General features: G+C 39.4%; 1 protein-coding gene across 1 annotated transcript in view; it reads left to right on the top strand.

The window, feature by feature from the left end:
- The first annotated feature begins 434 nt into the window (after positions 1 to 434).
- Positions 435 to 26,711, top strand: part of LOC100228578 (UDP-glucuronic acid decarboxylase 1) — a 55,601-nt gene continuing 29,324 nt past the window's right edge. The window contains exons 1-6 of the mRNA XM_002193932.7: positions 435 to 649; positions 13,003 to 13,030; positions 15,705 to 15,753; positions 17,725 to 17,768; positions 21,263 to 21,323; positions 25,543 to 25,723. Coding sequence (XP_002193968.2) covers positions 553 to 649; positions 13,003 to 13,030; positions 15,705 to 15,753; positions 17,725 to 17,768; positions 21,263 to 21,323; positions 25,543 to 25,723 — 460 coding nt within the window. The 5' untranslated portion in view covers positions 435 to 552. The remainder of the gene's footprint in view (positions 650 to 13,002; positions 13,031 to 15,704; positions 15,754 to 17,724; positions 17,769 to 21,262; positions 21,324 to 25,542; positions 25,724 to 26,711) is intronic.

The raw sequence follows: 26,711 nt of genomic DNA, 5'->3' as shown, positions 1-26,711 counted from the left end.
TCCAACTTAAAGACTATCTTGTGATGCTGCAAAATTGCATCCAGGTGGTTCTCCTCACTATGCAGGTATGGAAAGCACATTGGGGACGAGGCAAACGGTGCTTTCAAAGGACCAGGCACTGAAGGTGCCAGCCCCACACACGTGTTGTCCATGTGTGCGCCCACATCTGCCTGTTCACTCCAGCAGGTCACCACCCAAGGACCACCACAGTGGGAGGTGACAGGTGACCAAGCCCGCCCGCCCCTGAAGCACCCTGAAAGTGAGGACGAGGGCCAGGGGGAGGCTGCGGGCGCACTCCATTTCCCCGGGCAGCCCGCACGGAGCGCGGGCCCGGCAGCGAACCGCCCGTCATGAGGGAAGCACCGGCCGCGCGCATGCGCCGCCACCGCTCCGGCCGCGTCCGCGGCCCGGGAGGGAAGGGGCGGGCGGGGGAGCGGGCGCGCGCCGCCGCCGCGCCTGCGCGGGAGGTTCCGGGGCGGGCGGAGCGGGGCCGAGCGGAGCCGTGGGTGGCCGCGGCCGTGCCCGGTGCTCTGCGTGCCGCTGCCGCGGGGCATGGTGAGCAAGGGGCCGCTGCTGCGCCTGCTGACCGCCATCAACCGCAGGAGGATGAAGCTGCTCATGGGGCTCGCCTTCGTCGCCTACGTCGCCTGTGAGTGAGCGGGGTGGGGGCGGGTCTGGCACGGCCATTCATTGCCCGCTGGCACGGCGCGCCCCGTGCCCTCCGCCCGCCGTGGGGGAGAGGAGGGTGAGGAAGAGGATGAGGAGGATGTGGCGGCAGCACCTCCCGCAGCCCGGTGCGCTGCCCGGTGGCGGGCGCTCCGGCCCGACGGGGCAGGGGCTCCCCGCGGCTCCGGGTGGGGGCTCAGGGCTCCTGCCCTGCCCCAACTTCCCCCGTGCCGCGGGCAGCCGTGCCGGCCGTCCCCGGCAGCCGTCGCTCCCTGCCTCGTCCCGCTGGCTGGCGGAGAGCGGTGCGGGCGGGACGTGGCTCAGGGAGTGTTTCCGCAGCCGCTCCTGTCCTCAAACCGCGCTTTGTCCGCCCCGATCGCCACCTGGTAGCGGTGAGCAGCCCTCAGGGAAGTTTTTCCAGGGTAGGCCTCGTGTCTGGTTTTTGTAAAATCCTCCCAAGTCCTTTGGGGGCTAAATAAATGTTTGTTTATTAACTCAGCGCGTAGCTGAAGTCTTAAGAGCCGGGAAGGAGGCACAGAGGTACTTCAGAAAATCTTAGAATAGCCAGTGACGGGGATGTTTATGACTTCACGTACTAGCAGTGAGTCAGATAGATTTAAAATGGGTTTAAAACGCTGTCCCGTTAGCTCTCTTCCCGTACTTGCATTTTCTGTTGCAATTTTAATTTATTTTATTTTAGCTTGTTTTGTTTTCAGACTCGGGTAGATTCTGCGTGAACAGCACTATACCTTGTCATTTCAGCTAGGGAGCAAGCCATTCTCTTGATGCTTGAAGGTACATACATATAGGTGAGCTAGCTTTGGGGGCGAGTGTGTCCGTCGCATTTCAGATCCTCCCTTTGGATTCGGGAAAGTGGAGAGGTACAACACAAGTAATTTTGTCAGAGGGGTGGTGTTTCCTACCACAGAAACACAGCAATTCTCTTCATTACCATATGTTATTGTTGACCTCACTATTTAAGTACTTCTGTTACGTTGAAGTTGTGTTTCAGCTCTGGCTTTTGGGACAGTTTGTCCAAGTGACTTCAGGTCCCTTGCATCCTGACAACCTAATGTCAGTTCTTACTTTGAGAGGCTTACATGTTTTGCTAAGAGTGATAGTTTTCAGAGGAAAGTTTATAGGCTGCTGTGAAAACTGGATTTGAGTGGCAGGTGACGTGGTCATTGGGACCTAGCTATTGATTATATTCTCTGGACAGTAATTGGTGTTTGCTTTCTAACTCTGTGAGTAAAAGTTAGCCTTAAGGAGAAGCCTTCTGACTGTTGTTTTTTGGGATTCAGAAAAAAAAAAGTGGAGAAGCAGAGGGACTGCAGGTCAGTGTGGAAAAAAAGTGGCTTGAAAAGGGAATAAGTTGGTGTCTGGTAGGAACATGTTTTTTGCAAATCTAACATGCTGTGCTTTACCATCTTTTGACTAGAGATCAAAAGTTGTGGAATCCTTAGGTGTCAGCTACACAGTATGGTATGGTAGCAGATGCCACTGCTCTATCAGATTCCAGAGAGAATATTTTTTGTTTGTTTTTCTCAGAAGCGATTATTTATGATCCCATTCACCTACCCTAAAAGGGTACTCCTCATAATGTTACTGAATCATCACTACGCTCTGCTTGCAGTCAGATAATGCCCAACTGAAATAGCAGGGAATCTGAGAAAACTGAGCAGCTGGTGTAGGTGTATGTGCTGGCACTTCTTACATTCCTTCTTTCTAAAGTACTCTCCAAATGACTAAGTGTTTTTAGGCTGTGCGCCTCCTCTCCATGAATTTCCATTCAGTATTAGGACATGGGCATTCAGGCTTGGAGTAGCACATTTTACAGGGAATGAAATAGTTGGCAAGTACGTTATTTTTTTTCTGAACTAGAGGACAGGGCTTTTTAAATAGTGCCATTTTTGTCAGCCTGTGTGTGAAACCCTGAGCAAATGTTTTGGGAATATCATTTAGGAAAATGTCTTATTTCATAGAAGTCTTTTGCCTTTGATTGCAAGTTGGTTACAAAGGTGCCTGAAGAACCTCTCTGTGCAAGTTTGCAGACTAGAGAAAGACCTTTTTGCATACAGTTGAAAGGCTGTGAGCTATTACACTCTGAAGAGTCATTAAGTGGCTCTCTTGGTAGTTTCACACAGTGGTAGATGGCTTGGTTCTGCTGTCTTCAGTATCTCTGTTCCCCACCCATACAATGACTGAAATTTCTTCGTTGTGCACCAGATGAAGGAACTGGCTGGACTGAGATCACCCTTTTGTGTTATAGCCATTTGACAGTGTGGGCATTCAACAGCTGTTTGGGCCCAGCTTGAGAAGGTGGCGCACAGTGATAAAATGGGGTAAAAGCTGGCAGTGCTGCTGGCAGTGTTGCCATCACATGGTTTGCAGGTCTGCAATTAAGAGCCTGTCTCCAAAGCAGTCCTGTTTACTTCGGTTGAAGTACTGTCATGACATGAGACACACTGTTAAGAGTCATATTATAGGATCCCTAGAACTCCTTTATGGACGTCACTAGGTTCCCTGGTAGCACTGAGAGCCAGAAAGATCCTTACTTTGGATTTGAATTAAGGTAGTATTTGATGCCTCATTTCTGTAAATCTGAATTTATATTAGTTTAAAAAAAAATCATTCAGTTGAAACATTGTGCTATGCATGGCTTGTATGTATAAAAACAGAATTTAAAATGAGCATTTCTGTGTAGTAGTAAATTAAAAGTTTTCGTAACTTAAGCAACTGTTTCCTGGGAAAAGGAAGGGAATAAAGTTTAATATTTACCTCTACCTTTTCTGTAGGCCCTGGGTAAGAGGGGTGATACTGCAGCTAGCAAGCTGTCTGAATCACTCTCTAATATGTCAGACTGCTGCTCAATTTTTTTATTAACACTCTTCATAATTAGCTTAGTTGACTCACCTTTAGTGCTGTCTTCTTCTTTGAGCATTGCATGACTATAGTGTACTACATATAGTGGGAAACCTTGGCCACAGCTTGAATTTACATTGCCCTTTTAAAGGGACAAACTTTTTAACCTCAAATTAAACTCCCAGCAAAATAGTGTAGGAGTGCTAATGTTAGCCAGAGTGGGCTGGTCAGGTGTGTGGAGGTGAACTGAAACAAATTCTTTCAGTAGTGAGTTCCACTTACATCATCTTGAAACTGTTGGGAAACCACAGCTTCAGAATGTGAGACGATTATAAAGAGAAGTGAAGTGGGTTTAATTGATTTTTGTTGTCTGTAATGAGAAATGTAGACAGCTCACAAAAGAGCAGTGAATTAAATCAATAATGTTAAAAAAACTTCAGTGTCACCACAATATGAATACCTTATATGCAGGCTGAGAGTGTTCTTCTGTTTTTAAAAAACCCATCTGTGTGTTGGGATGTCAGTACATAGACGCGTTAAACTCACTCCATTGGAAGTTTTTAGTATGTATTCAGCTTTATATGGGCATACAACCATGCTTCAGTGGTACTGTCTTTGAAGAATCAGGACCTATTTAAGTTACTGGAAATACACTTAGAATCTTGTAGCCAGGATTTAAAGACCAGAGCTCATCAATCTGCATGGTTTGCTTTAATCTTGATGCTACTGTAAATAATCTGCTGCTGTATGACAGGGCCGTTGCATGTTCTTACTGAAAAAGTTAAAAGCTCTATTTTTGGTAAAGTAGAACAGCTCTCTTTACTCATTTGTAGATCAAATGGTTCTCGGGAAGTATATCAGTAGCCTTGTTCCTTTTCTAAGGGGAAAATGGAATAGTAACATGCTGTCATGAGGTCCAAGCTTAAGACCTCATTTCCTTTGTAAGATAAGTTATAGCACAGCTATTAAAACAACTTACAAATGAAATGTCAAAGTAATGTGAGGGAAGTGCATCCTGTAGTATAGTAGCTTGACTTTTCACAACATTGTTAGTTTCCATGGTTGTTATCATTTGCTTTATAGGATTAGCCATTTGTTTTTGTCAGATTTCCATCAGCTAGGAAGAATGCAATGTTCTCTTCTCAAAATATCGAGGTGTGAGTGAGCTTTTCAGTTTGAATATTACCAGCACCTCACATGGCTGCTTGTCTTGCATATGTTCAAAACGAAGATTAAATTTTACTTAATATTTTGTTTTGATGAGCTCTTACTTCCACTTTTGTAATAGAAGAGCAGTTATCAAGCTGATCCTGCCCTATTGCTATTTCAATGTTATTCAGCATGAGAAATCTTCCTTCCCCAGCCATTTTTTAACTAGATGTCAGGATTGATTGGACATGGAAGAGTTCAAAATGGTTGTGTAGGACATCAGGCATGGTGGCTGGGTTCACATTCACCAAGTTGCCTTTCATTTGTGGGTTTATGCAAATAAGTTCACTGTCGTAACAGCTTCCAGTTCCCTGCTCATCAGGCTTGCAACTAGCTGTACTCATGTAGCTTATGAAAATTTGTTCATGCTTCAGTTGTTTGTCAGGAATAGATGGACTCTGACTATGCCTTGCTAGCCATGATATTTTAAAACAATTTTTGGCATCCTGGAGAAATTAATCTTACCTCTCTTATCTCCATTTAATATTAGTCTTTAATCTTTTGCCTCCACTTAGTGTCTCTTCTACAGCATGTGCAGGAGACAGCCTTGTCATTTTTCCACTCACGGACAAACTCTCTTAGAGTTTCCACCTTCTTTACCCTTTGTTTTTGCAAAGGGGAATATTTCTCTGATATTGATAGTGCTCTCATTTATGGACTGGAGAGAGGGAGAGGCTGGGGTTGTTGCTTCAATTTACCTGAAGGGGTTTGTGAAAGGTAGCTGGGAAAAGTGAGTTTGTTTCAGTTGCAGTGCTGTGGAACAGGAACATTCTGTGAGTCCACTGAAAACAATCTTTGCTGTCAACAGATGGGTCAGTGGAGGAGCAGCAGTAAGAATGATATGCTGAAGATATGAGGCAGGAGGGAGTAGTAACAGTGAACAGAGAACTGGAAAAAAGACTTAATAGAAAACTTAAAGAGAATTTTCCATCTGGGAAACTAAGAACAAAATCCAGTCATAAAGTGACAATGCTAATTGAAATGTAAGAACAAGTACCCTTGGCTACCTTCCCATGCAGTATGAAGCTCCATTAACTCTTGTAAAGAAAGAAAATTTGCATGATGTTATATCTCACAGCTGTGGGAGGATATTGGCTTGCCAAGGTTTAAGTGTTTGTTCTTAAGAGAGAGTGGAGAAATTTCCCGGTGATTATGTTGCCTTTGTTTTGCTAGTTGATGACTAGCTGAAGGGTTGACATTGAGTGGCAGTGGTACTATCCAAGATACAGAGAGCATATTTCCCTTAGCAAACTCTGTGTGTTTGTGTCTAGGATACTTCTCATATTGGAAAAGCTACAGTTCCTATCTGCTGTCTTTGATTTGGGGCAGGAACTTCACTGTTGAGCCAGGCATCCATTTGGGAGATGCAACAAGAACTATTTGCCATACAGAGATCTGGGTAGACTTATCAGAGGTGTATTTTTTTAAAAATCTTTTTTAATAGTCAAGTTGTATGTTCTCCGAAGGCATAAACTCAGGAAAGTGACATTTCTTAATACAAAGTTATGATTAGTAATCGTGTGTTATCTCCACTAATATTGCAAAGTGCTCTCATCAGTAAAATAATTTTCTAAAGCAAATTAACATACTGCTGGAGTTATAGATGGACTACAGTTGACAGGGTTTTTTTATTCTTATGGAATGAAGACTATAAAAGGTGATTTGAAATATATTGGCCAAATCATAAAATGGTTTGCATTGGATGAGACCTTTAAAGATCATCTAATCAAGCCCCCCACTGCCCTGGGGGGATGTTCTATATCTTTCAGTATTACAAGTTGCTTAGACCCCTATCCAGCCTCGTGTTGTTTGCAGGTGTGGGCCATCCACAACTTTTCTGGGCAACCTGTTCTAGGCTTGCTTCTCTAATAGTAAGGAATTCCTTGCATCTTACGTAAGCCTACTGTCTTTTAGGCTAACACCATTGCCTCTAGGGGTTCTATCACTACAGGCCTTGCTAAAAAGTTTTTCTTCATTGTTCTTATAAGCCCCTTTTAAGTAAGGCCACAATAAGGTCTCTTCAGAACCTTCTCTTCTCCAGGCTCTTCTAGCCAGCTCTCTCAGACAGTTCTCATAAGAGACGTGTTTTATCCATCTGACGATGTTTTGTAGCCCTCCTCTGGAAGCTCTCTAACAAGTCAATGTGTTTCATGTCCTGGGAGCCCTAGAGCTGTATGCAGGTGATGTCTCATGAGAGTGGAGTATAGAGGAAGAATTACCTCAGTTGACAGGGTGACAACACTTCTTTAGGTGCTGCCCAGTGTTTTTGATTTGTTTTCTGAGCTGAAAGTGCACATTGCCATTTCATGTCCAGATTTTCCACTGGTAGCCCCAGGACCAGATTCTTGACAGGGCTGCTCTCAGTCCTCTTGTAACTCAGTCTGAACTGATACTGGTGGTTGCTCCAACCCAGGTGCAGGACCTTGCCTTGAACTTCATGAGGTTCATGTTTGCCCACTCCTTAAGCTTGTCATTGTCCCTCTGGATGGCATCCCTTCCCTCGATACACTTACCAGCTGAGTGTTGTCTGCAGACTTGCTGAGGATGCACTCAGTCGCTGTGTCTGTGTCATTAATAAAGACACTGAGCAGCACTGGTCCCAGTGCACCCCCCTGATGGACACCACTTGTTAGTGATCTCCCTTTGGCCCCTGAGCCCTGGGTGCAGCCACCCAGCTGCCATCTCTTTAGTCCATCAAAGTAATATTTCTCCAATTTAGTGACAAGGTGTTGTGTGGGAAGTAATAGTTTCCTAAAGAAAATAATTGTTTTCTTTACATTTTTAAATATGTAAAGTAATTAAATTAAAACTTTAATGCAATTGTGTTAAAAAGCATTTTATGATTTCCATTTGCATGCTTTCCTTTTTTGTCAGGTTTGCACCTGGAAACAAAAACCTTATTTCTTCCAGGAGACTAGAATTGCTGAGTGACTGTGGAGAGTCAGATTTGAGCATGAAAAAACCAAACCCTCTTTTGAATGCCATTGCACCTCTCTGAAATGGAAAGTTTGACTGAAGCAATTCACTTTGGATGGTCAGAGCATACGAGTTTGCTCTAAAAAAAATTCTGGTTATGACTGTATATCAATTCATATTATTCCTGCATGCTGTTTCTGTTGATAGTGAAATCTATTTGTAACAAACATGTTCTCTATATTTTGAGAAGCAGAAGTTGAAAGGTGGGCGATACAGGAAAAAATCCTGGGCTTTCAGCTAAACCTATTTAGACAAAAGTTTGTGTAAAAAATTTCTTTAACAGTGTCCTGAAAATACAAACAACAAAGCAATTGTGAAAGAATATGGTTTTAAAAGAGATTGCATCTGGTTTTGGTACAGTTGGATCTCTATGGGCATAATGGTTTTGCTTTTTAAAACATCTATTCTGAAATGTATGTGATATCACTAATAATTTCAGATTGAGTGTATATTACTGTCAAGGGCCTGTGATAGTCTCTGACTTTATATTAATGTCATTTAAAGAGACACAGAGAAGAGGGATAAAGATACAGGCTTCTTTTAGGATTGTGTTTTTTCCCACCTTCAGGTTGTGACAGTGTTGTTTTTCTGGTTCCCCAGCCTATTGTGGATGAGTTAACTATGGCATGCAAGGTTCTCTTAGTGTAGTAATCTGTATTTTAAGGAAACCAATACAAAAGGTGTTATTGCAGATGACAAATTCAAAGGATATTCAGATGAAAATATACATCCTATTCCTATGTTCTGAGGATCTGGAAAGATAATGCTTGCTATGAAGTGCAGCTGGTCAGAGTTAAAAGTCTGACTGATATTGAAGTGTCTGTTTAATGGTAGATGCTCAGCAAAACCCAGCCAAATATTTGGGATTTCTGTTGTATTTTTCAAGTGTGATTTAACAGATCTTATATTTTGTGTTGTTGTGGGGTTTTTTTTGGTTTGTTTTTTTTTTTTTGGGGGGAGGGGGGGAGGTTTTTTGTTTACTTAATGTAAGCGTAGTTGATTTGTATCCAAAGGATAGCTCCTGGAGTATTCCTTAGCTGTCAGTATCCCAGTCATTGCAGTCCTCTGCATTCAGCATCATTTCAGAATGGGGCTTCTCTAGAAGAACTAAACAAACTTAAATTTCCAGGAATGTAAATATATTCAGTAGGGAAAAAAACCAACACCACATTTTTTACTCACATATGACTAATTGCCTTTTAAGGGAGGTTTGAGAAGTCTTCAAAACCTACAACAACTTTACTATAAGACTGTGCCTGCCAAATAGTTGTAGCTTAATCTCAGAGGCTTGGGAAAGAAACAAAAAAGCATTTGGGTTTTCTAAAAACCCTGAGTGATTAATGTTTAATCAGATAAATGTAAATACCTTTTTAATAACAATATTGTGATTAGAGCATTAAAAAACAAATATTTTTTTTTCTAAAAGAGGCTCTTTTAGAGAGTTCTTCATCATTTCACTCAAGGCATGTTGTCCTTTTCTGGAAGCCTTCACTTTAAAGTTTAATGTCTGTGGGAATGATTAGTGACTAATGTACTTTACTCTTCATGGTACTTGCAGTTAATCCTTGCAAAAATGCTACAATAAAAATTATTTCTCTCATTATTTTATGAAAAGGATGCAAAGGGGAAACAACATCTCGAAACAGATAGGTGTAGTATTATTTTTACTCTTCCTACAAGCCATGAAACCAGGCTACAACAATTCAGATATTCTGCTCACTTCCCTAGTGCCAGTTTACTATGACCTTAGTCACTGGATGAGTTTTACAATCAGTCTTTGAAAGAAGTAGAGCCCCTGTCTCTTTCTCTTGTAGGTGAGTGTCTTAAATGTTAGGTTACAAGTCATGCTTCTGTCTAGTCCAATGAATCATGAATTCTTCCCTTGCACAAAATTTCTGTAGATGGCAGGTAGACTGTTTATGAATGCTCTCTAGTTGGATGAGTTGGAAGTTCTTCACAGAGTATGTTCTGTGTGGCTGTGAGGGGTGAGGATGTTAAATCTTTACAGTCTGAGAATTGGCACAGGACTATTATCCTGGATTAATACCTTTTGGCTTAAAAGATTTGGCTTTAGACTTGAATTTTTTAAAACTGGATTTTACAGTGAAAATCTGGGTTGTGTTAGTGTTTGCTTAAATTTGGTCCATTAGGAGTCTCATGATTTTGAAAGCTGGGTTTGTGTAGTGCCTGATTCATGACCTTGCTGATGTGGAAGATATTTTAACCATCTGTGTTTGCAGCTTTTGGGGCCTGAACTTGATAGGCCTGTCAAGTGGTTTTGTGATGCCTGTAAGGATTTTCATCTCGAATTTATGCTTGTAATTTTCATTGTTCTGCTTGTGGATTTGGACCTACTTACCTCTATGTTTCCATCATTCTTGCCTGAATGTCAGACTAGCCTTGACTTAACCTTTAGGGCAAGGAAATCATCTGTGACCTAGAGTCATGCTCCTGGTTCTCCTGCTGGGTAAGCCCATTATATAAACAGCTCTGTAGTTGGAAGAAAAACAGTCAAATCTTATTTCCACTCTTGTACAAAAATATTAACTCTGATCCCTTCAACCTTGGTGTAAGTTCCATGTGAGCACCAGTAGCTAAAGAGATCCTGTTTAGAATTGCACATTCAGAATCCTTTATGAGGGCAGTCAGTATGTTGAAGTGAGTTTTTGCAACATCTCTCTACACATGAGAGACTTCAGGGTTCTCCAGATTTCTCCCTGTGATAGTTCCTGTGTGGTTAATTTTTCAATTTTAGATTTTTTTTCATGTGTTTTCTTTAGGAAGCCAGTTCTTTGTATGCAATGTGGCTTCACTGTCTTTGCAACAAGACTGGCATTTGTTGCTGCTGGCAGCTCTTTTTTTTTCTCTCCAATCAATTCCTATTTCACCAGCTAAACCCAGATGCTTCCTGCCACAGCATAACCACTTACATTATTTGTATGAATTTCTGTGGCCCAGAAAAATAATTCTTTGTAAGGATATCTCATGTTTAACTGGACGATTCTATACCTGTGACTGCCAGATCATCATCCTTTGTTGAAAGAAAACAAAGTGGTTTTCCATTAGTGTTACCATAAGTAACTCTAAAATTCTAGCCAGAGGGTAAATAACTTGAATTTAACTGTGCTCAACACTGTATCTCATTTTTGCTGCATTAAACTTACTTAATCTAGTTAACACAAAATCCAGGTTATTTAAAAATTCAGTTGGATTTTATGAGTCATTTGTTCTGATATAATAAAGTTTCCCTATCTTTTCCCCAGAAGATGACAGAGGGATTTATAGTATCACCACAGAGCCCTCCTACAGCTTATTTCTTAGTCTGTCATGGATTCTTTCGAGTTACTCGTGAATTACTCAGCAGCACTCAGCACTTAAAATCAGTTCAGTAGCTTTCCCATCCCCTGAAGGCTAGAACAACTGCATTACTGAACCCTCATGTGTGTCCTCCCCACTCCTCCTTCCTGGGAATGTTTCATTTCTCCTGCCTGGAAGGTGCCTGTGACTGTAGCAGGAACAGAGTTTTTTGTTTTGTTTCTGTAACACCTCAATGTCTCCTTGAGCTCATTGAGTAATAGTGATGGACATGTATGTGCGAAGCCTAAAGGTAGGCAAAATACTTTACTAGCTGCTACTCAAGACCTGCAGTACAGCTTACAAGATCTGTGGACACTTTAGAATTTTTCTCTATGTGTGATAATACTGCATATAGGCTACTCCCCAAGATCCAGCATAATTTGGTCCTTAGCTTGAGCCTTGTTTCTTAAAGAGCAGTTCTAGAATGATTTTCTGGAAATGTTTGGAGTGTATTTCCTGTGTTGCTTGTTTTGCAAAATTCCTTACATAACTATGTCATGTTAACCTTGTTTATCTTGATGATGTGAAGTTGTCAAGTCTTACTTGTCAGTGTAGCCTGGTTTATGGCTTCTAATTTTTTCACTTTAAACTGCATTCTGTTTCCTAGTTGAAAGATGAAAGCAAAGTCAGTGTTCTGATAGTCTTCCTATAATCACATAAGCCCTGACCAGTGACATCTGTTACATCTTTCGGTCTTTGATTTTGTATAGTGATTTATCTTTCTATAAAACCTTTTCCATACAAGCAGCAATAAATGAGTTTCGTTTGCTTACTGAGGCATTGTAAGTTATATTGCTTAGGTACCTTTTGTGTGTGGGAGTCCAGGGCATCCCTCTGGCTGCCCCGGAAGGCCTGGGACCCTGGCAGGGGATCAGGAACTCCCCTGTACAGAGCCCTGAGAGACACTGTCTCTGATCTCTGTCCATGGAAAAGAGTTTTCAATCTTACAGGATGAATTACAAGCTCTGAGTGTTTGATATAAGTAATAATTAATTGTGGCACGGGTGCAAAAGTAAAATTTTGGGATTCTAGATAAGGTGTCCAAAGGGGACAAGATGGAGGAAATTGGGTGTGTCTTGTCCTTTTTCTTCTTCTTCATGCTCTCCATGTTTCACTGTAGTGTTGGCATTTTTCTGTTGACTTTGGCTGGGGACACACTGTTCAACATAGGTGATAGATATTTGCAAATTACTGTAAATATAGCACATGTAGTTTCTGGTATATAATGTTTGTAACATCCCACTGGGGCAGAGCCCCACACACTGCCCTGCAGGACAGACCTGCAGCAGGGCAGCAGAACATGTTAGAGATAAGCAAGAATAAACAACCTTGAAAACCAGCACAGATGAATTACGACTTCTTCTTTAGCTACAGGGCTCAGACTTTCTACAATCTTGGAATCATCTCAATACCACAGGTTCCGACTTTTGTGTTTACCTCACATTATATATGTATTTAGACACAATTATATGTGTATACAAGCACTTGGTACCTTTAATGCAGGATTCTTGAGGCACCTCTTTGGACTGGTACGGCTCTGGCCTGTAGTGGCCAGTCTTTTGTCACTCTGCAGTTTCCAATTTGTGTGGTTCAAGTCCACAGGGCTCCTTTCTTGCTCTTGTCATTTTTTCCAGTATCCATAATGAACAAGGCAAGTGTTCTGGTTTAGTCTGTGTGCAGTGGCAAATTATAGGTTAAATAGATAATTCTTGTGTATTTTTTACAGTCCCATGTAATCTAATCAGAATTCCACCCATACTCTGGAATTGTGTTCTAGACACTCATATATGGAGGTGTTTATGTAACTTACTTAGATAGTTTGTGATTAACATACTTAATATTGTCTTAAATTCCTTCTGATGATTATAGGGAAACATTTCCTCAGATAGTGCTATATGACATTGTAATTTTTTTTCTCTTCTTATTTTCCAGCTGTATGGGGAAACTTTGTCAATATGAGGTAATGTATATAATTTTTGTACTGACTATCGTTATGTTTAATAAAATTAACTTACCTTTCCTATCAATATATATAAAACAGGGAGAAAAACAGCAGCTCACACTGTTGTTTGGGTGTTTGCTAAGTAGCTGATACAATTTTTTTCTTAAATACAAAATGCTCAGTCTCAAAAATGGTTGTATGTTTGCTATAGATCTCCCCTGGAATTTTACACTTCATCTGCTTTTCTTTGCACAAATTCATCTTCTGATTTTGGCCAGTTGGTTTGCATAGGCTTGGATTCTGCTTTTCCTCAGCACAGACATGACTGTATCTCAGTGATAATGTGGGCTTAAATACTGAAGAGCAGCACATTCCCCACTGCTTCTCATTATTATATTTCTGTACCTAGAATCAGAAATGTGCTTTGGAGAGTTTTTCCTCCTCCATAGTTAATTGGTAGAGAATCTGATGGTTTAACTGCTGAAAAGCAGAAAATCCTGCATTGCCCTCTAGATTTTTTTCCTTTAGAAATAGAAAGACAATAGGTATGCAAAACATGCAGATTTTCACATTTCTGCTTGCATGTGAGTTTGTCCTGCAGGAAAATTCACTGGGAAGACAAAGCTGCAAAAGAAATTGAAGAGAATATGGGGACAGCTTGTTCCCTACAGCAAAGTCATTGTGTATAGAGGACAAAGTATCTTACTATGTTGTTTTGCTAGTAAAGGGTTTTGGTATTCTGTTACCACTCCTAGTTGCACATAGTAAGGAAAGTTCGGGACAAAATAAGAATAATAATGAATTTTCTCTAGGCTCTAATGCACCCAGGACGGCTTACCCTGGGGGTCTGTTCCTGTCCCAAGTTGCCCACTCTACTCCTCTTGGAGTTTCCCACCCTTGATGCAAAGAGTGCTCAGCTGTCATGCAAACAGCTGCTGGGCTGCTGTAGGTTGCAGATGGAGATACCAGTTAGATTAACATGTTATCATGACCAGTGAACTGTGGCAGCTTAGCAGCTGCTACATGAGCAGCTGAGCATTTCTTAACAAAGGACAAAAACCTCAGAGAGGGGTTTGAGGAGGACAGGTGGGTGTGGGATCCAGAGTGTTTATTTCCTGATAAGCTCTCCTTACAAATTCTGCCACTATCTGCCTCAGAATTTTTATTTGAAATGTCCTTTATAGAGCTTTTGAGGGGGAAAGTTTCTGAAGGAATAATGTTGACGGGGAAAGATTCTGAAGGACTAATGTTGGTCCTCAGCCAGTAAGATTGTCTTCGTTAAGAGAAAATGCTCATGAAAAAATAGATTGCAGAGTTGCCAGTCCTTGAGTTGCAGGATTTGCGAGTAAAAAACAGTAGGAACTATTTTTGAGGGGACCTTTTTAAATTCTGAGGAATTTTCCAAATTTTCCTTGCTTGCTTATAAGAGAGGAAAGACTATCTGTTCCACAGTTGTTTGCATAGTTTTTCGTAAATTTCTGTTACTTGGGAAAACATCTTCAAAATCCACTAAATTCATTCAACATTAGTTTCAGGGTTTTTACTTGCCACTAGTGCAATAAGTGACAACTTGATTTGAACAGATGGTTCAGGGAACGTGTGTCTTAGTGTAGGAATTTACTGAATTCTTTAGAGATACAAATGAATCTGGTCAGTAAGGTCTTTGCCTCAGTAATAGACTGAGTTGACTTTCTTTAGAAGTGCGAGTTTTAGAGAGGGTTATGAAGGGAATCATTGCTTTAACTTCTAACTGTGTGGTGAGTGTGTATATATATATATATATCTGCTTAACAAAGGATCTTCTGTTTCTCTAGGTGTAATGAGTTCAGGTCCCAAGTAAAGGAGCTCTGTTTTTCACTTGAAAGAACTGTATTTTATGTTGGATACCCATGATTCCTCTAGTATGCAAAATTTTAACTACTGTGAGATAAATAATTCCCTTTTCAGAAGGTTTAATTGGAAAAAAGAACCCCAATAACGCAAATGGTAGGAAAATTTAATAACCTTGATACAAGAGCTAGAATTTAAAAATACATATTCTACAGTTGTAAAAGTTTCCTCAAAAGTGAACATAACTGAGACACTTTACACAATCAGATGCTAAAAGAGACCACACAGATTTGTGCAAGACACTGGCCTTTTAGACAGTATTCTATTTTCACAAGTTACCACAACATACTTCATCCTTGGCCTCATGTCAAATGAGTAACATTTGTGTGAGAAGTCAGTATTGCCCATCAGGCAGTCGCTGAAGATGTCTTTTAGTACAACTGGGATTTTTTTTCCCATGTGTTTGGGAAAGTTCAAAGTCAAAGTGAGATACATTTGTCTAAAGGAAAAAGTTTTGTCAGCATACGGTATGCAGAGACCCTCAAAGAGAGATTTTGGGCCTTTGCACAGTAAAGTTACACTAAAACCAGTAATTAGACACTTTTCTAAAATGCAATTAATTTTCTATGTAAAATGAATGTCATTTTTATTGGTACTGTTCTTTCCTGTGGGCTTGGTTCAGTTTCTGCCAAACTGATGGATTTCAATGGAAATTAGACCATCCTCTTTAATTTGTTCTAATTATGTTTTTGAAATAATACTAACTTGAGGTGGTTTGAGGATGCTGTTCTAATATGATGGAGGTGCAGTGAAGCAATTATAGCATAGGTGTGTATTATTTTTCTTCTTTTCTTGTCAACAGGTCTCTTCAAGAAAATGGGGATCAGAAGGTGGAAAGTAGAATAGAAGAGGTTAGTTTGCTAATAGTTGTAATCTGTTTTATTTTGAGGACTCCATTTCACTCATTTCATATTGAAGTGGTATATTTAGTTTTATCTCATTACTCTTGATTCTGCTAAAACCAAAGCATTTGATTTGTTTCTATACAAAAGTTTTTGAACTGTTCATTGCTGTAGTGGAGTTTCTAACATTGATCTGTGACTCCACTTTATTTTCATTAAAATCTTTCTTGAAAGTGATTGCTGATACATTTGCTGCAGAGACTATGGTAGAATCCTCCCAAGAACTGTTTAATTTGTTACTGAAAGGATGTTCACAAATTCTTTCTTCCGACTGCCTTACAAAATGTGAAGTATATACAAGATGCATTACAAATGTAAAGGTGCCCAAAATTGCTTTGCTTTGTTCTTAACTAATGAATAAATATAGCAATGTTTTTGGCTGGCGAGGGTGTGCAGTGCCAAGGCTTTAAGCACAAGTCCTAGCAATTTCTAGAGTAGACATGGGGACTGAGCTTACTAGTGGTTTTGGACTGCTGTACCAATACCTCTGAATTTCCATTTCAGCTTCAGTTTGTTATGAAATGTTGAGAATATGTGCAACAGATCTTCCTCCAAATGTTTCAGCCTTCCAATCTAATAACAATAAAACAAAGTATTAAATAGATAGAGAAGTCCTTGAGGTTGATACCCCTTACCCTTGTGTGGGTGTGTGTTCAGGTTGGTCTGCCTAGTGTCTTGTATTCCAGCAGGTTTATGTAGCAGCCTACTGAAATTGCTTAAAATCAATGGAGTGCCTGTATTCTTAGCTTGTCTTTTTCATTGCTCTCTCTTGGTTTTCTTAAAAAAAAAAAAAAAAAAAAAAATATGGTAAGTGTTGCAACAAGCATTGTGAAAATTCTAGTTGTTTAAGAATGGTGAAATATTTGAAATTCAATGTGTAGATCAGAGTTACTGTAAGGTCTGAGAAGTTGAACATTTCTGGATCTTATTTTTAAAGTTGTACTTGTATAATGTCTTAGACCATCAGAATAACTGTTTCAAGAGCTATTTGCTGTTCCACGGAGCTGGATATTTAATTAATATAAATGACAATACCATATTATTTCGTCTTAACATGAATATGCAGCTTTATTCAGTTTATGAAGTTACTGAATTGTCTAGCTCTATCCAGAAGTATTTGTGTAAAACAAATTAATGGTGGTTGTTGATGTGCTGCCACTTAGTACCAGTTAGAACTTCTGACAGTTTTCAAGTTGTGTATAGTCCAAGAGGGTAAATTTTGTGACAAGGCTTTAATGTCTTAAAAACATGAGTTCAGGGACTCCAGTTGAAATTCAGCAGGACTGTTGGAAATTTGGATTCTGTGATAAAGAAATTGAAACTGATGCCAGTTTAAGTGATTCTTCTAAAGTTATAAAAATACAAACAGAAATCTTGGTAGGTGAACTATATTTTCTATCAGATTTCCTTTCAATATTTGCTTAAGCCTAAATATACCCTCAAATCATGATATAGATTTAATGCCCCTCTCTCTGTGTCTGTGTCCTCTGTATGCTTATCTGTTGTCCATTTAAATAGTTATGTTTAAATTACTATCCCATTGTTCTGTTGCTGGATATAGCAACCTTTGACAACCTCAGACAAGTCACGGCTTCACTTTGTCAAATAAGAATCATAACATTGGATGTCCTTATCAAGACTATGATACTCGTAGCCTTGAGATGTTTTGTTTTCAGTGGTAAGTTAAGGGATTTAATTTCATACTTTTCTAGGTGATTTGATTTTTGGTGGAAAAGGCTGAAGGGTTTTTCTATGTAAAGGAGGCTTTAAAATGTAAGTTTCTTGGAGTGTCTTCAGTAAATATCTTCATAGGAGATTGTTTGCCATGACTTTTGCTCTGAGGCAACTTCCTATGTGTGTGTTTTGTGATGTGAATCCTGTTTTATTCTTCAAAGATTAAATGTTTTTCCTTTATTTTAGGTTGTTGCACCTCTAAGGGAGAAAATCAAAGATCTAGAAAAAAGGTATGTCATCTGCTGGATTTGGGAAGCAGCTCAAAGGCACAGTTTCTTTTCTGTAGCAGTCAGTTCTGTAGTTGTGGGCTTGAAATAAATTTTTGTATATACCTTCAGTACTTTTGATTTTTTGTCATATATAAGTGAGGACAGGACATTGAATGTTGAGACAGTAATGGTTAAGGTATTCTGGCTGATTGATCCTACTAAATCAAGCTGGGAGTGCTGGACTCTGTGGTGTTCAAATCCTGTGGAGGTATTTGCTATTGGAGTCCAGCTGATGAATGGATTACTGTGGTTTATGTCTGCTAAGACTGGTTTCATCTTCAAGAGACTTAAAATAAGTTTCACCACACTTTTCCTATACTTGTGTTTGGTGACTCTTCTTCAGCTACTGTTCAGTGATTTGATTGTGCATCAGCCTGTGTGGATGAGCCTGGCTGACCACCTTCTCTCAGGATTTGTAAGGGAATGTGTTGCCCCTCACTCTGTCTGTTTGCCTTTGTGTCACATCAGTTTTCTGATCTGGGTGTCCTCGTGGACAGATGATTTCATCACAGAATGAGATCTGGTGTGGCAGTGAGAGCTGTCAGCTCTGACAAGGACATGCTGCTTTTGCTGGTGGTACTGTTTTGCAGGTGACACTGCACACATTGTTGTCGGTGTCCCACGCAAAGCAGAGCGTGCTGCATTGCAAAAGGCCAAGTCTGGACTGTCCAAGCAGTATCAGTAAGCCCTTGTTGGGTATTGTGTACTGGTGGTTGTGTGCTCTTCTTCTGGAGAGGGGACAGAATACCATTGCTGCTGGACAGAGGTATGCTTGACACCTGCAGTACTTCACTGTTGAGAGATTTGTCTTGTCAGTGAGCGGTTGCCCCTCCTCCTCCCACTCCTCCTGGGCTGTAAGGAAAAAAAAAGGAGAAAAAATTTCAGTTCTGTTTTTTTACAATTGATGTGAAAGGTTCAGTGACTTGCCACATACAATTTACTTCAGTGAGAATACTGAACTGGTTGCTCATCTCTTAATGTGCACATGAACTTCATAGGTTGAACTAAGTGTATATTGGCAATGTGAAACAAATTGCAGGTTGTGTCACCACCTTGCCAATTACAATATTAAATTGATTTATTTATTAAATCTTCATTGATAGTCCAGTCAACTGTCAGCTTCAGTTGTGGGTAATTCAGGTGTTTTCTTCTGCCATTCATGGACGAACTTTTTTATTTAATAATTGTTGTATTTTTTTCAAATGAGCAATGAGTTGTTGAGTAGAACCACTAAGTTAAACCTTTGCCCGCAAGCCATATAAATACTATGGCCTTTTCATGTGTATTGATAAGTCTTGTTTCAGACCTCTAGGAAAAAGGAGAAAGAATCAAAATATATTTTTACCTCTGTATGAACTAATCTTGAAATTATACTTTCACAAAGGGGGAGCTTTTATTATTGTCTTATTATTATTTTTCAAATAAGGTAGCCATTTACCTCTTATGGTTCAGCTGAATGTGGGTTGTTGCAATTAATATTTTTTAAATTTTATACCTGTATGAAGTGGCAGTAAATAACTACTCGCTGTCAGATGCCTGAAAGCTGAGATCCTGTTTGCAAAGTTTATTCTAATGTCAGTGTTTTGTTACTTCATAAGCTGATAAAACATGAAAGCAAGCCATCTTCATGCTTTTGAGAAGCAGGGAAGACAAGAATTCCTTAATGCTAGTCTCATGACAAGAGATTGTTTAACTGAAGCTAGAGGTGTCACCTTTTTTTTAAGAATTTGCACAGCAAAAGCATTGCTATGTAGGCATCAAAGCAGGCATTAAGTCAAGATAAATTCGGTTTTGTTGCCAAATGGTCATCATTTGGCTGCCAGACTCTATCCCACTGCCTCTAAACTGCTACTGGTGTAGTAGAAGGAGCAGAAATGGTTGGGAGGTCCCTTTGGCAGCAATATGACCCCAGGCTGGATTACTGCAACCTTAAAATAGTGGTCTTTGAAATGGAGGAGAGAGACTTGCCTTGCATCTAGTTATTTCCCACTTAAACTTATTTTGAACTCCATAAATCTCTTGTTATGTGTGAATTTTCCTCTCTGTCTCAGAAAGAATGTGTATTACACATCTGCATTGTGCTTGAGCACTGTCTTTCATTGCTTCAGCATAAATCAAATTTTTTGTGACCTGTATAGTGACATAGTGCAAGTGTAGGTAGCTTATTTTCAGTCTCCCTGTGTGGCCAACATTGGAAGATTCCATTGCCGTATTTCCCCTATCCAAGAAACTGAAAGCAGCTTTCATGCTGTGATGAAAATTGGATAAAGTACTGAAGCATCTGTGCTCTGGTGAGCCAGTACTGCAGGATAGAAGAGTACTGGCTCTTCTGCAGCCCACACCCTGCAGAGGGGTGGGGGGTGCTTCAAGATCACAGTTGTAGGGTCAGTTTAATCAGTGGCTGTTGGTGAGTAGAAGAAAATGTAATTCTTGGCATTTTTGCTCCTACATGCTACACCAGGATATCTCTAGCCTGTGGATGTACTGGAGGAGAAGAGTTTAATTTTTGTGTGGTGTCATGCTGATTTAGTTAAGGAAAACCTGAGCTATGAAATTGCCAAGACTATGAGGCTAATTACTGAAATAAATAAATAAAATTCACACCTCCTTTCAGAGGACTTTGTTGGCAGAATGCATGCCAGGGAGAGAGAGAAATTCTTCTAAGGTTTGAAACTAAAGAGCTTGAGAGAGCACTTAAGATTCGTATGTCACAATTTTATTTTATGGTTTCTTTGGATTGATTAAGTTCTTGTAAGGAAGATGCAAAAATTAAATTACTAGCTTGAAGACCAAATCCAGCTAGATCAAATAAATGGCAGTCTATCATGCCTAAGAAAATTAAGATTAGTTTTCATACTGAATAAACTCTTGTAGAAATTGTTGAAATATCTTAAAATGTGTTTTTTCAACATCCTGATTGTAAACTTTATATCGGTTTTTGTAAAACTTTAAGGCAAGTTAAAGCTTTGTGTTATAAGTTTCACATTGAAACATCAAGGGGAAGTGTTTGAAGCCAATGCGGTAAGCCAACAATATTTGCTTTGAGTTCCACAGCTTTTAAGAGGGTTGTTTGCCTTTCCAAACTTTAAAAAGAAAGTGTTCAGTCACTGCTCATGTCTTATTGTTTTATTCTCTTGTGATGTCATGCCTGACATTAGTTCTGCTCCCAAAAGATAAGTCAGGTGATTCATTATATAAAAACAGGAAGAACATGTAAAAGCAGATGAATTTTTGATATTTCACCATGCACAAGCACTTTCTTGTGTTGACACAGATTGTTTTTCAGAATAAAGGACTAAATATACTCTTTGAATAAAGGACTAAATATACTTTTAGCAGAACTTTAAGAATGGAAGGTTTTCAGAGTAGTTTCTCATGTATCAGAGACAGGTATGTGAAAGAAACCAGGTTGAAACTTACTTAGTTTTATTTCTTTGTTTTGAAATGTTCTGTAGTTTCACCCAGAAGTACCCACCAGTGAAATTTTTATCAGAAAAGGATCGTAAAAGAATCCTGGTAAGTTTGTGTTTACTCAGAAGTTGTTTTGGGGAAATACCAAAAAATTCTGTAGAATGTAAAATCTGTTTTGTAGGATTAAGGACATGAGAAGGGATGAAGGGAATTACCTTGGATGTCATATGTGTTTGCACAGGTTTTAGGGTGCTGCTTCACTTATTTGTGTTGATGTTCTCAAATTCATCATATGAACAATACATGTGGACTCTGCTTTTGAAGTTTGATTTTCCAACTAAACTGCTCTTCCCTGTGACTTCTCAGGATCACATTGCCAAAGAGGCTTTGTGTGCGCTCTCAGATGGCTTAAAATTTCAAAGAATGGGAGAATTTTTTTAGCACATCTTAACAGCAACCTTGTGAGACCAAATTGGGCAAAATCTAGTCATAAGGCTAGAAAAGAAGTTGCTCTGCAGGGAGTGCTCATCTCCCTGTATCTTCTCTGTGGATTCTGTTCTTTTGAAGCATCATAAGCAGTTGAGGGGGGAAGAGGATAGCAGGTTAAGTCAGGACGAATAGTTGTTCAGGGCATTCTTAAACTTAGTGAATTGTGCTTGAAATCAACTTTTGCAAACACTTTTGAAGTTGTCTGTGACCTAGATTTTTCCTTGTTTCTGTTTGTCTGGGGAGTGGGGGTGAAATTGTCCCCATGTTTTGAAGGCAGAGAAAGTATAGCTTCTTGCAATGTGTAAAATAAAGTATGAACTGCTTCTGTCATAATGAAGGTAAAGTCTACAACAAACCCCTGCTAATGTGCCTAACTTAGCTGGTGCTTTTATTTGCTTTGACTTCAAAATCTTGAAGAAAAAAACTGAAAATATGCAGAAAAAATATTTTATTGCATTGTTAGGCAATAATCTTCATTGCTATTGCAAAATTTCAGAGGTGTTACTAAATTACCAGTTTATTTCTGCAATGGTGTTCTGTCATTTTTATGACACAGACCTGTAGAATCCCAGTGCCCCTGTTGAATATAGAAAATAAACTGAGGAAAATAGAGGCTTAATTTTGAAAATTCTTAAATTGTGTACTTTGTGTGTTTGCAAGGGTAAAGTAACCTTAATGTCATATTTTCTGTGTAAGTGAGAATGTACTTGAACAAAAGTGTCAGTGAAAGCTGTTAACAGGCTGTGGAGCTCATAATGTTCACTTCCAGCCTTTGCCACTGAAAAAAACTGGATGTTTTGTTGAAATTTGTTGCTTCAACAGAGATGGCAAGTAGTTGGAATAGGAGTGTTTTCAGCTGACCTAGAGGTGAATAACTTTCTGGTTCCCTGTGTATTTAGTACAGTTTAAATGACTACAGAGAAAGCTGGCCAAAAGGAGTGGCAGATTCTTCTGACTAGTTTTCTGCCAACTCGGGTGGGTATTCATTGGCCTCCTCCAGGTTTTTTTTTTTCTGAATTGAATATAGTAGAGTGATAAAAGCAGAAAACAAATATATATATATATATATATAAAATTTCCTTATGGGGCATAAGATGTTTTGAATCTGTTTGCAGACAGCAGAAATGTGTAATAAATAGACAAACCTGTAAGTGTCTTTCGTGAAGATAATGATCTGTAATATTTGTGCCTTTTAGTAGGTGCTGAAGTTAGCAAGCATACGTGCACTACTAAATAATCAAATATTTTCATTAATGTTGCCCTAATAAAGAATTCCTTTTTAAGACCCAAGTGCTGGTGCTTCAGTTCTGATGTGGATATGATTCATGTACAACTTAGAATTATGTAGATTAATATGTCATTGTGATTTAGAGTAGTAATATTTAGTAATATTTAGAAGTATAAAAATAATAATATTTAGAAGTGATGCTTGTATGAGTAATTACAGGAAGATTGTACAAAGAACTTCAGTGATAAATCATCTTTTCTTCTTTTTAATGTTGCATCAAGTAATGTTAAAAAACATAATTTACATAGGTTTTTTTACTTTTCCAGGGGAAATTCAACTCCTTTTTCAATAATTTCTTAAGTATTTTGTCTAATTCCCATGGAAGTGATATGTTAATAAAGCAAACTTAGATTCATCATAAAAACTACTTGTAGGTTTAAGGTAATTGGAAACTTCTTTCCAGACAGAATTGGTTTGTGCTTTTTTTTACCTTTTTTTGTGCTTTTGTTCTTATTGTGTATGTGATTTTTTCCTGTGTTTTTTATGCTTTTTTTCATTTTTTGGTTGGCTTTGTGATTTTGGTTTTTTTTAAAGGGGTGTTGGGAAGAAGACACTTCCTTTTACTGAACCAGAGACATATATTGCAAGCATTGAGTTTATCTTCTCTAGAATCTTGGAAACAGAAGTAGCAGCAGGAGATTTCCATAGGCCTCAGTTGAAGGAGTAGGTTCACGTCTTCTACAGCAAAGTCTTGTCCTGGTCACCACAGAAAAGCCAAAACCTTGGAACTTTCAGCAAGGCTTCAGCTTGCTTGCAAGTCAGGATAAACTCATGGCATTAGGTTTGGTTTTTTCCCTCTGGGAAGTGGTGACATGGCAAAGGGCTGTTCTCCCTCAGTTACTGGTCTTCTGTCCTCATTCTCAGCATTCTGTCAGAAACCTGCTCTTCCCTCCTCTCTGTTGCAGCATAACATGAGCCTTGAGATTCTTTCTTTTATTCCAGAGGAGATTTCTCCTTCAGGTTTGTCAGGGAACTGAATAAGATGTTGAATTTGCCACAAGGAAGCCCTGACAAACTGAGAATACTAAATAGACCAACTAAATGATTCTTTCATTAACTGCTATTTACAATTGTTTTGACACACTGGTGCCGCTGAATTTTTAATAAGAAAAGAAAGAATGAGAATACAAGAAGTGGACATGAAAATTTTTGCAAAAGAAAACAGATGTCGTTTTTATGTGGTTTTGTTTGTTTGTTTGTTTTCAATCTTTGTAGGTTTTCCTTTGCTTTTTTTCTAGCTTAAAAAAAAAAAATCTGCTAGTCTTGCTTTTTAAAACAGTGGATGGCAGGGTAGTGAACAGGATAAATGTTTAGTCTTTGACTAATCCAAAGTCAAAGAACTTCAGGCTTCTCATCCTTTTCCACATAGCACTTTGTCATTTCAATGCACTGTCTGTTCATTAGATTCCTGATTGATTCCACCTTGTCCTTTCATTGTTTAGTTGGTTGTCACTACAGCTGAAGAATGGACATAACAGCTGAATCACTTTGAAAACGTGAATTTGACCGTGCAGATGTAGCTGATACCACACAAGTCTTTTGCAATTCTACTTTTCGAGCATTGTTATCTGTCGTGTCTTGGTTTTTGAAAATAGTTTATGAAATGCAGAGAAAATAATTGCTTCTGTAGATAGGTGTGGGTGTGTCACACAACTTGCAGTTCTGCTTATTGTGCTGACTGCTTCAGTACTGAATAAGTGATTTTTGTTGGCTTGTTTACTGTTAAAGTCTGTGGTGCAAAAAGGGAAAAATTAATGAACTTTCTTGTTTCTTCAATGAAACAGGAGTACAGGGTTTTAAATATTTTATTTCTGCTTGTTTCTTTGCAGCAGAACATCAAGTTTCAAGACAGGCGACTACTGCATGTCAGAGCTAATGGTATAGAATAGAGTTCTTTCAGTTGTAAGGGACCTGCAAAGATGATCTAATCCAGCTGACTGACCTCCTTAGGCCAGGATGATGTATACTATGGATGTATCAAGACACAAAAATAATGATTTTGGTTTTAGCAAATATTTCAAGTGAAAGGTCTTCATGGAATTCCCTTCCTCCTTTCTGAGTGAAAACTTACAGTACTTACTTAGGACACCCAGCATGTCTTCCATGTAGACCAGTCAGAAGCCAGATTTGACATGTCTGATAAATTTGACGTGAAAATAATTTGGCATTCTGTCGTACCTTTTTCTTCTGAAAAATGGCATTTGCAGAAATTTCTCTTATTACCCTTCTGCATTTTTTTAGACTTTGCTGTTACAAAAAAGAGCACAATCCAATTTGAAGGAAAAAACCAAAAATAATCTGAAAATGAGATTTTGTTGATGTGAATAGGTAGCTGACCTTCTAGTCTGACAGTGATGAAACGTATCAAGTATGTCTCAAAATTTTAAAGTCTGTAAATCTTGGAAAAAAATATATACATGGAAATGGAGTTGTTTCCCCTGAAGTAAGCAAAGATCTGAAACCTATTGTTCTATCTTCATGTTTGTAGACTTTGTCTAGTGTTTCTGTAAAAAGAAAAAGAAATTTATACCAACTGTCCTAACGCAGATAACTGGAGGAGCAGGGTTTGTGGGTTCTCATCTTACTGACAAACTAATGATGGATGGCCATGAGGTTACAGTTGTGGACAACTTCTTTACGGGCAGGAAAAGAAATGTGGAGCACTGGATTGGTCATGAGAACTTTGAACTGATAAATCATGATGTCGTTGAGCCCCTGTACATTGAAGGTAAGTAGTGCCTGCTTTGGTATTCGCACTTTTTTGTGCCTTTCCCTTCTAAGCGTGTGTGTGTGTAAAGAAATGAAATTTATGTTCTGAGTTCTGGGTTGATCTGTCTAATATCTGTGTGCATTGTTTATTATTAGCCCGTTTTCTGTGACCTGTATGAAGTAAGAGGTTCAGAGCACTTTTGTCTTTGAAATCAGTTCTTTTCTGAGTGGACAGGAGGAAAGAGACCTTAAAAACATCCTGATATGTCTGATTTTGTGAGATGGCAAGATGGCAGTGGGTCAATCTGTCTGTCCAATGCATTGTCCCACTTTCCTATGTGCCTGCACAGGCTTATGCACACAGAATCTGTGGTCCAGATATTTCATGAACTGAACTGTAATTGAGGGCTGCAGTTACACTAGACTGTGGGAATCCAGGGCTTCCCTCTGTCTGCCCTGGAGGGCCTGGGACACTGGCAGGGGATCAGGAACCCCCTGTACAGAGCCCTGAGAGACACTGTCTCTGATCTCTGTCCATGGAAAAGAGTTTTCAATCTTACAGGATGAATTACAAGCTCGGAGTGTTTGATATGAGTAATAATTAAGTGTGGCACGGGTGCAAAAGTAAAATTTTAGGTTTCTAGATTAGGGGTTCAAAGGGGAGGAAATTGGGTGTGTCTTGTCCTTTTTCTCCGTCTTCATGCTCTCCATGTTTGACTGTAGTGTTGGCATTTTTCTGTTGGTTTAGGCTGGGGACACACTGTTCAACGTAGATGATAGATATTGGTACATTATTGTAAATATAGCACACGTAGTTTCTGGTATATAATGTTTGTACCATCCCACTGAGGGGCAGAGCCCCGCACGCTGCCCTGCAGGACAGACCTGCGGCAGGGCAGCAGAACATGTTAGAGATAAGCAAGAATAAACAACCTTGAAAACAGCACAGACGAATTATGACTTCTTCTTTGGCAGCGGGGCAGAAAGACAGAGACTTTATACAATCT

Source organism: Taeniopygia guttata, chromosome 1 (assembly GCF_048771995.1).
Source record: "Taeniopygia guttata chromosome 1, bTaeGut7.mat, whole genome shotgun sequence".
In the NCBI taxonomy this organism is placed as follows: domain Eukaryota; kingdom Metazoa; phylum Chordata; class Aves; order Passeriformes; family Estrildidae; genus Taeniopygia; species Taeniopygia guttata.
Note: the sequence above shows the minus strand (reverse complement) of the source record. Positions and strands in the feature narration are given on the sequence as shown.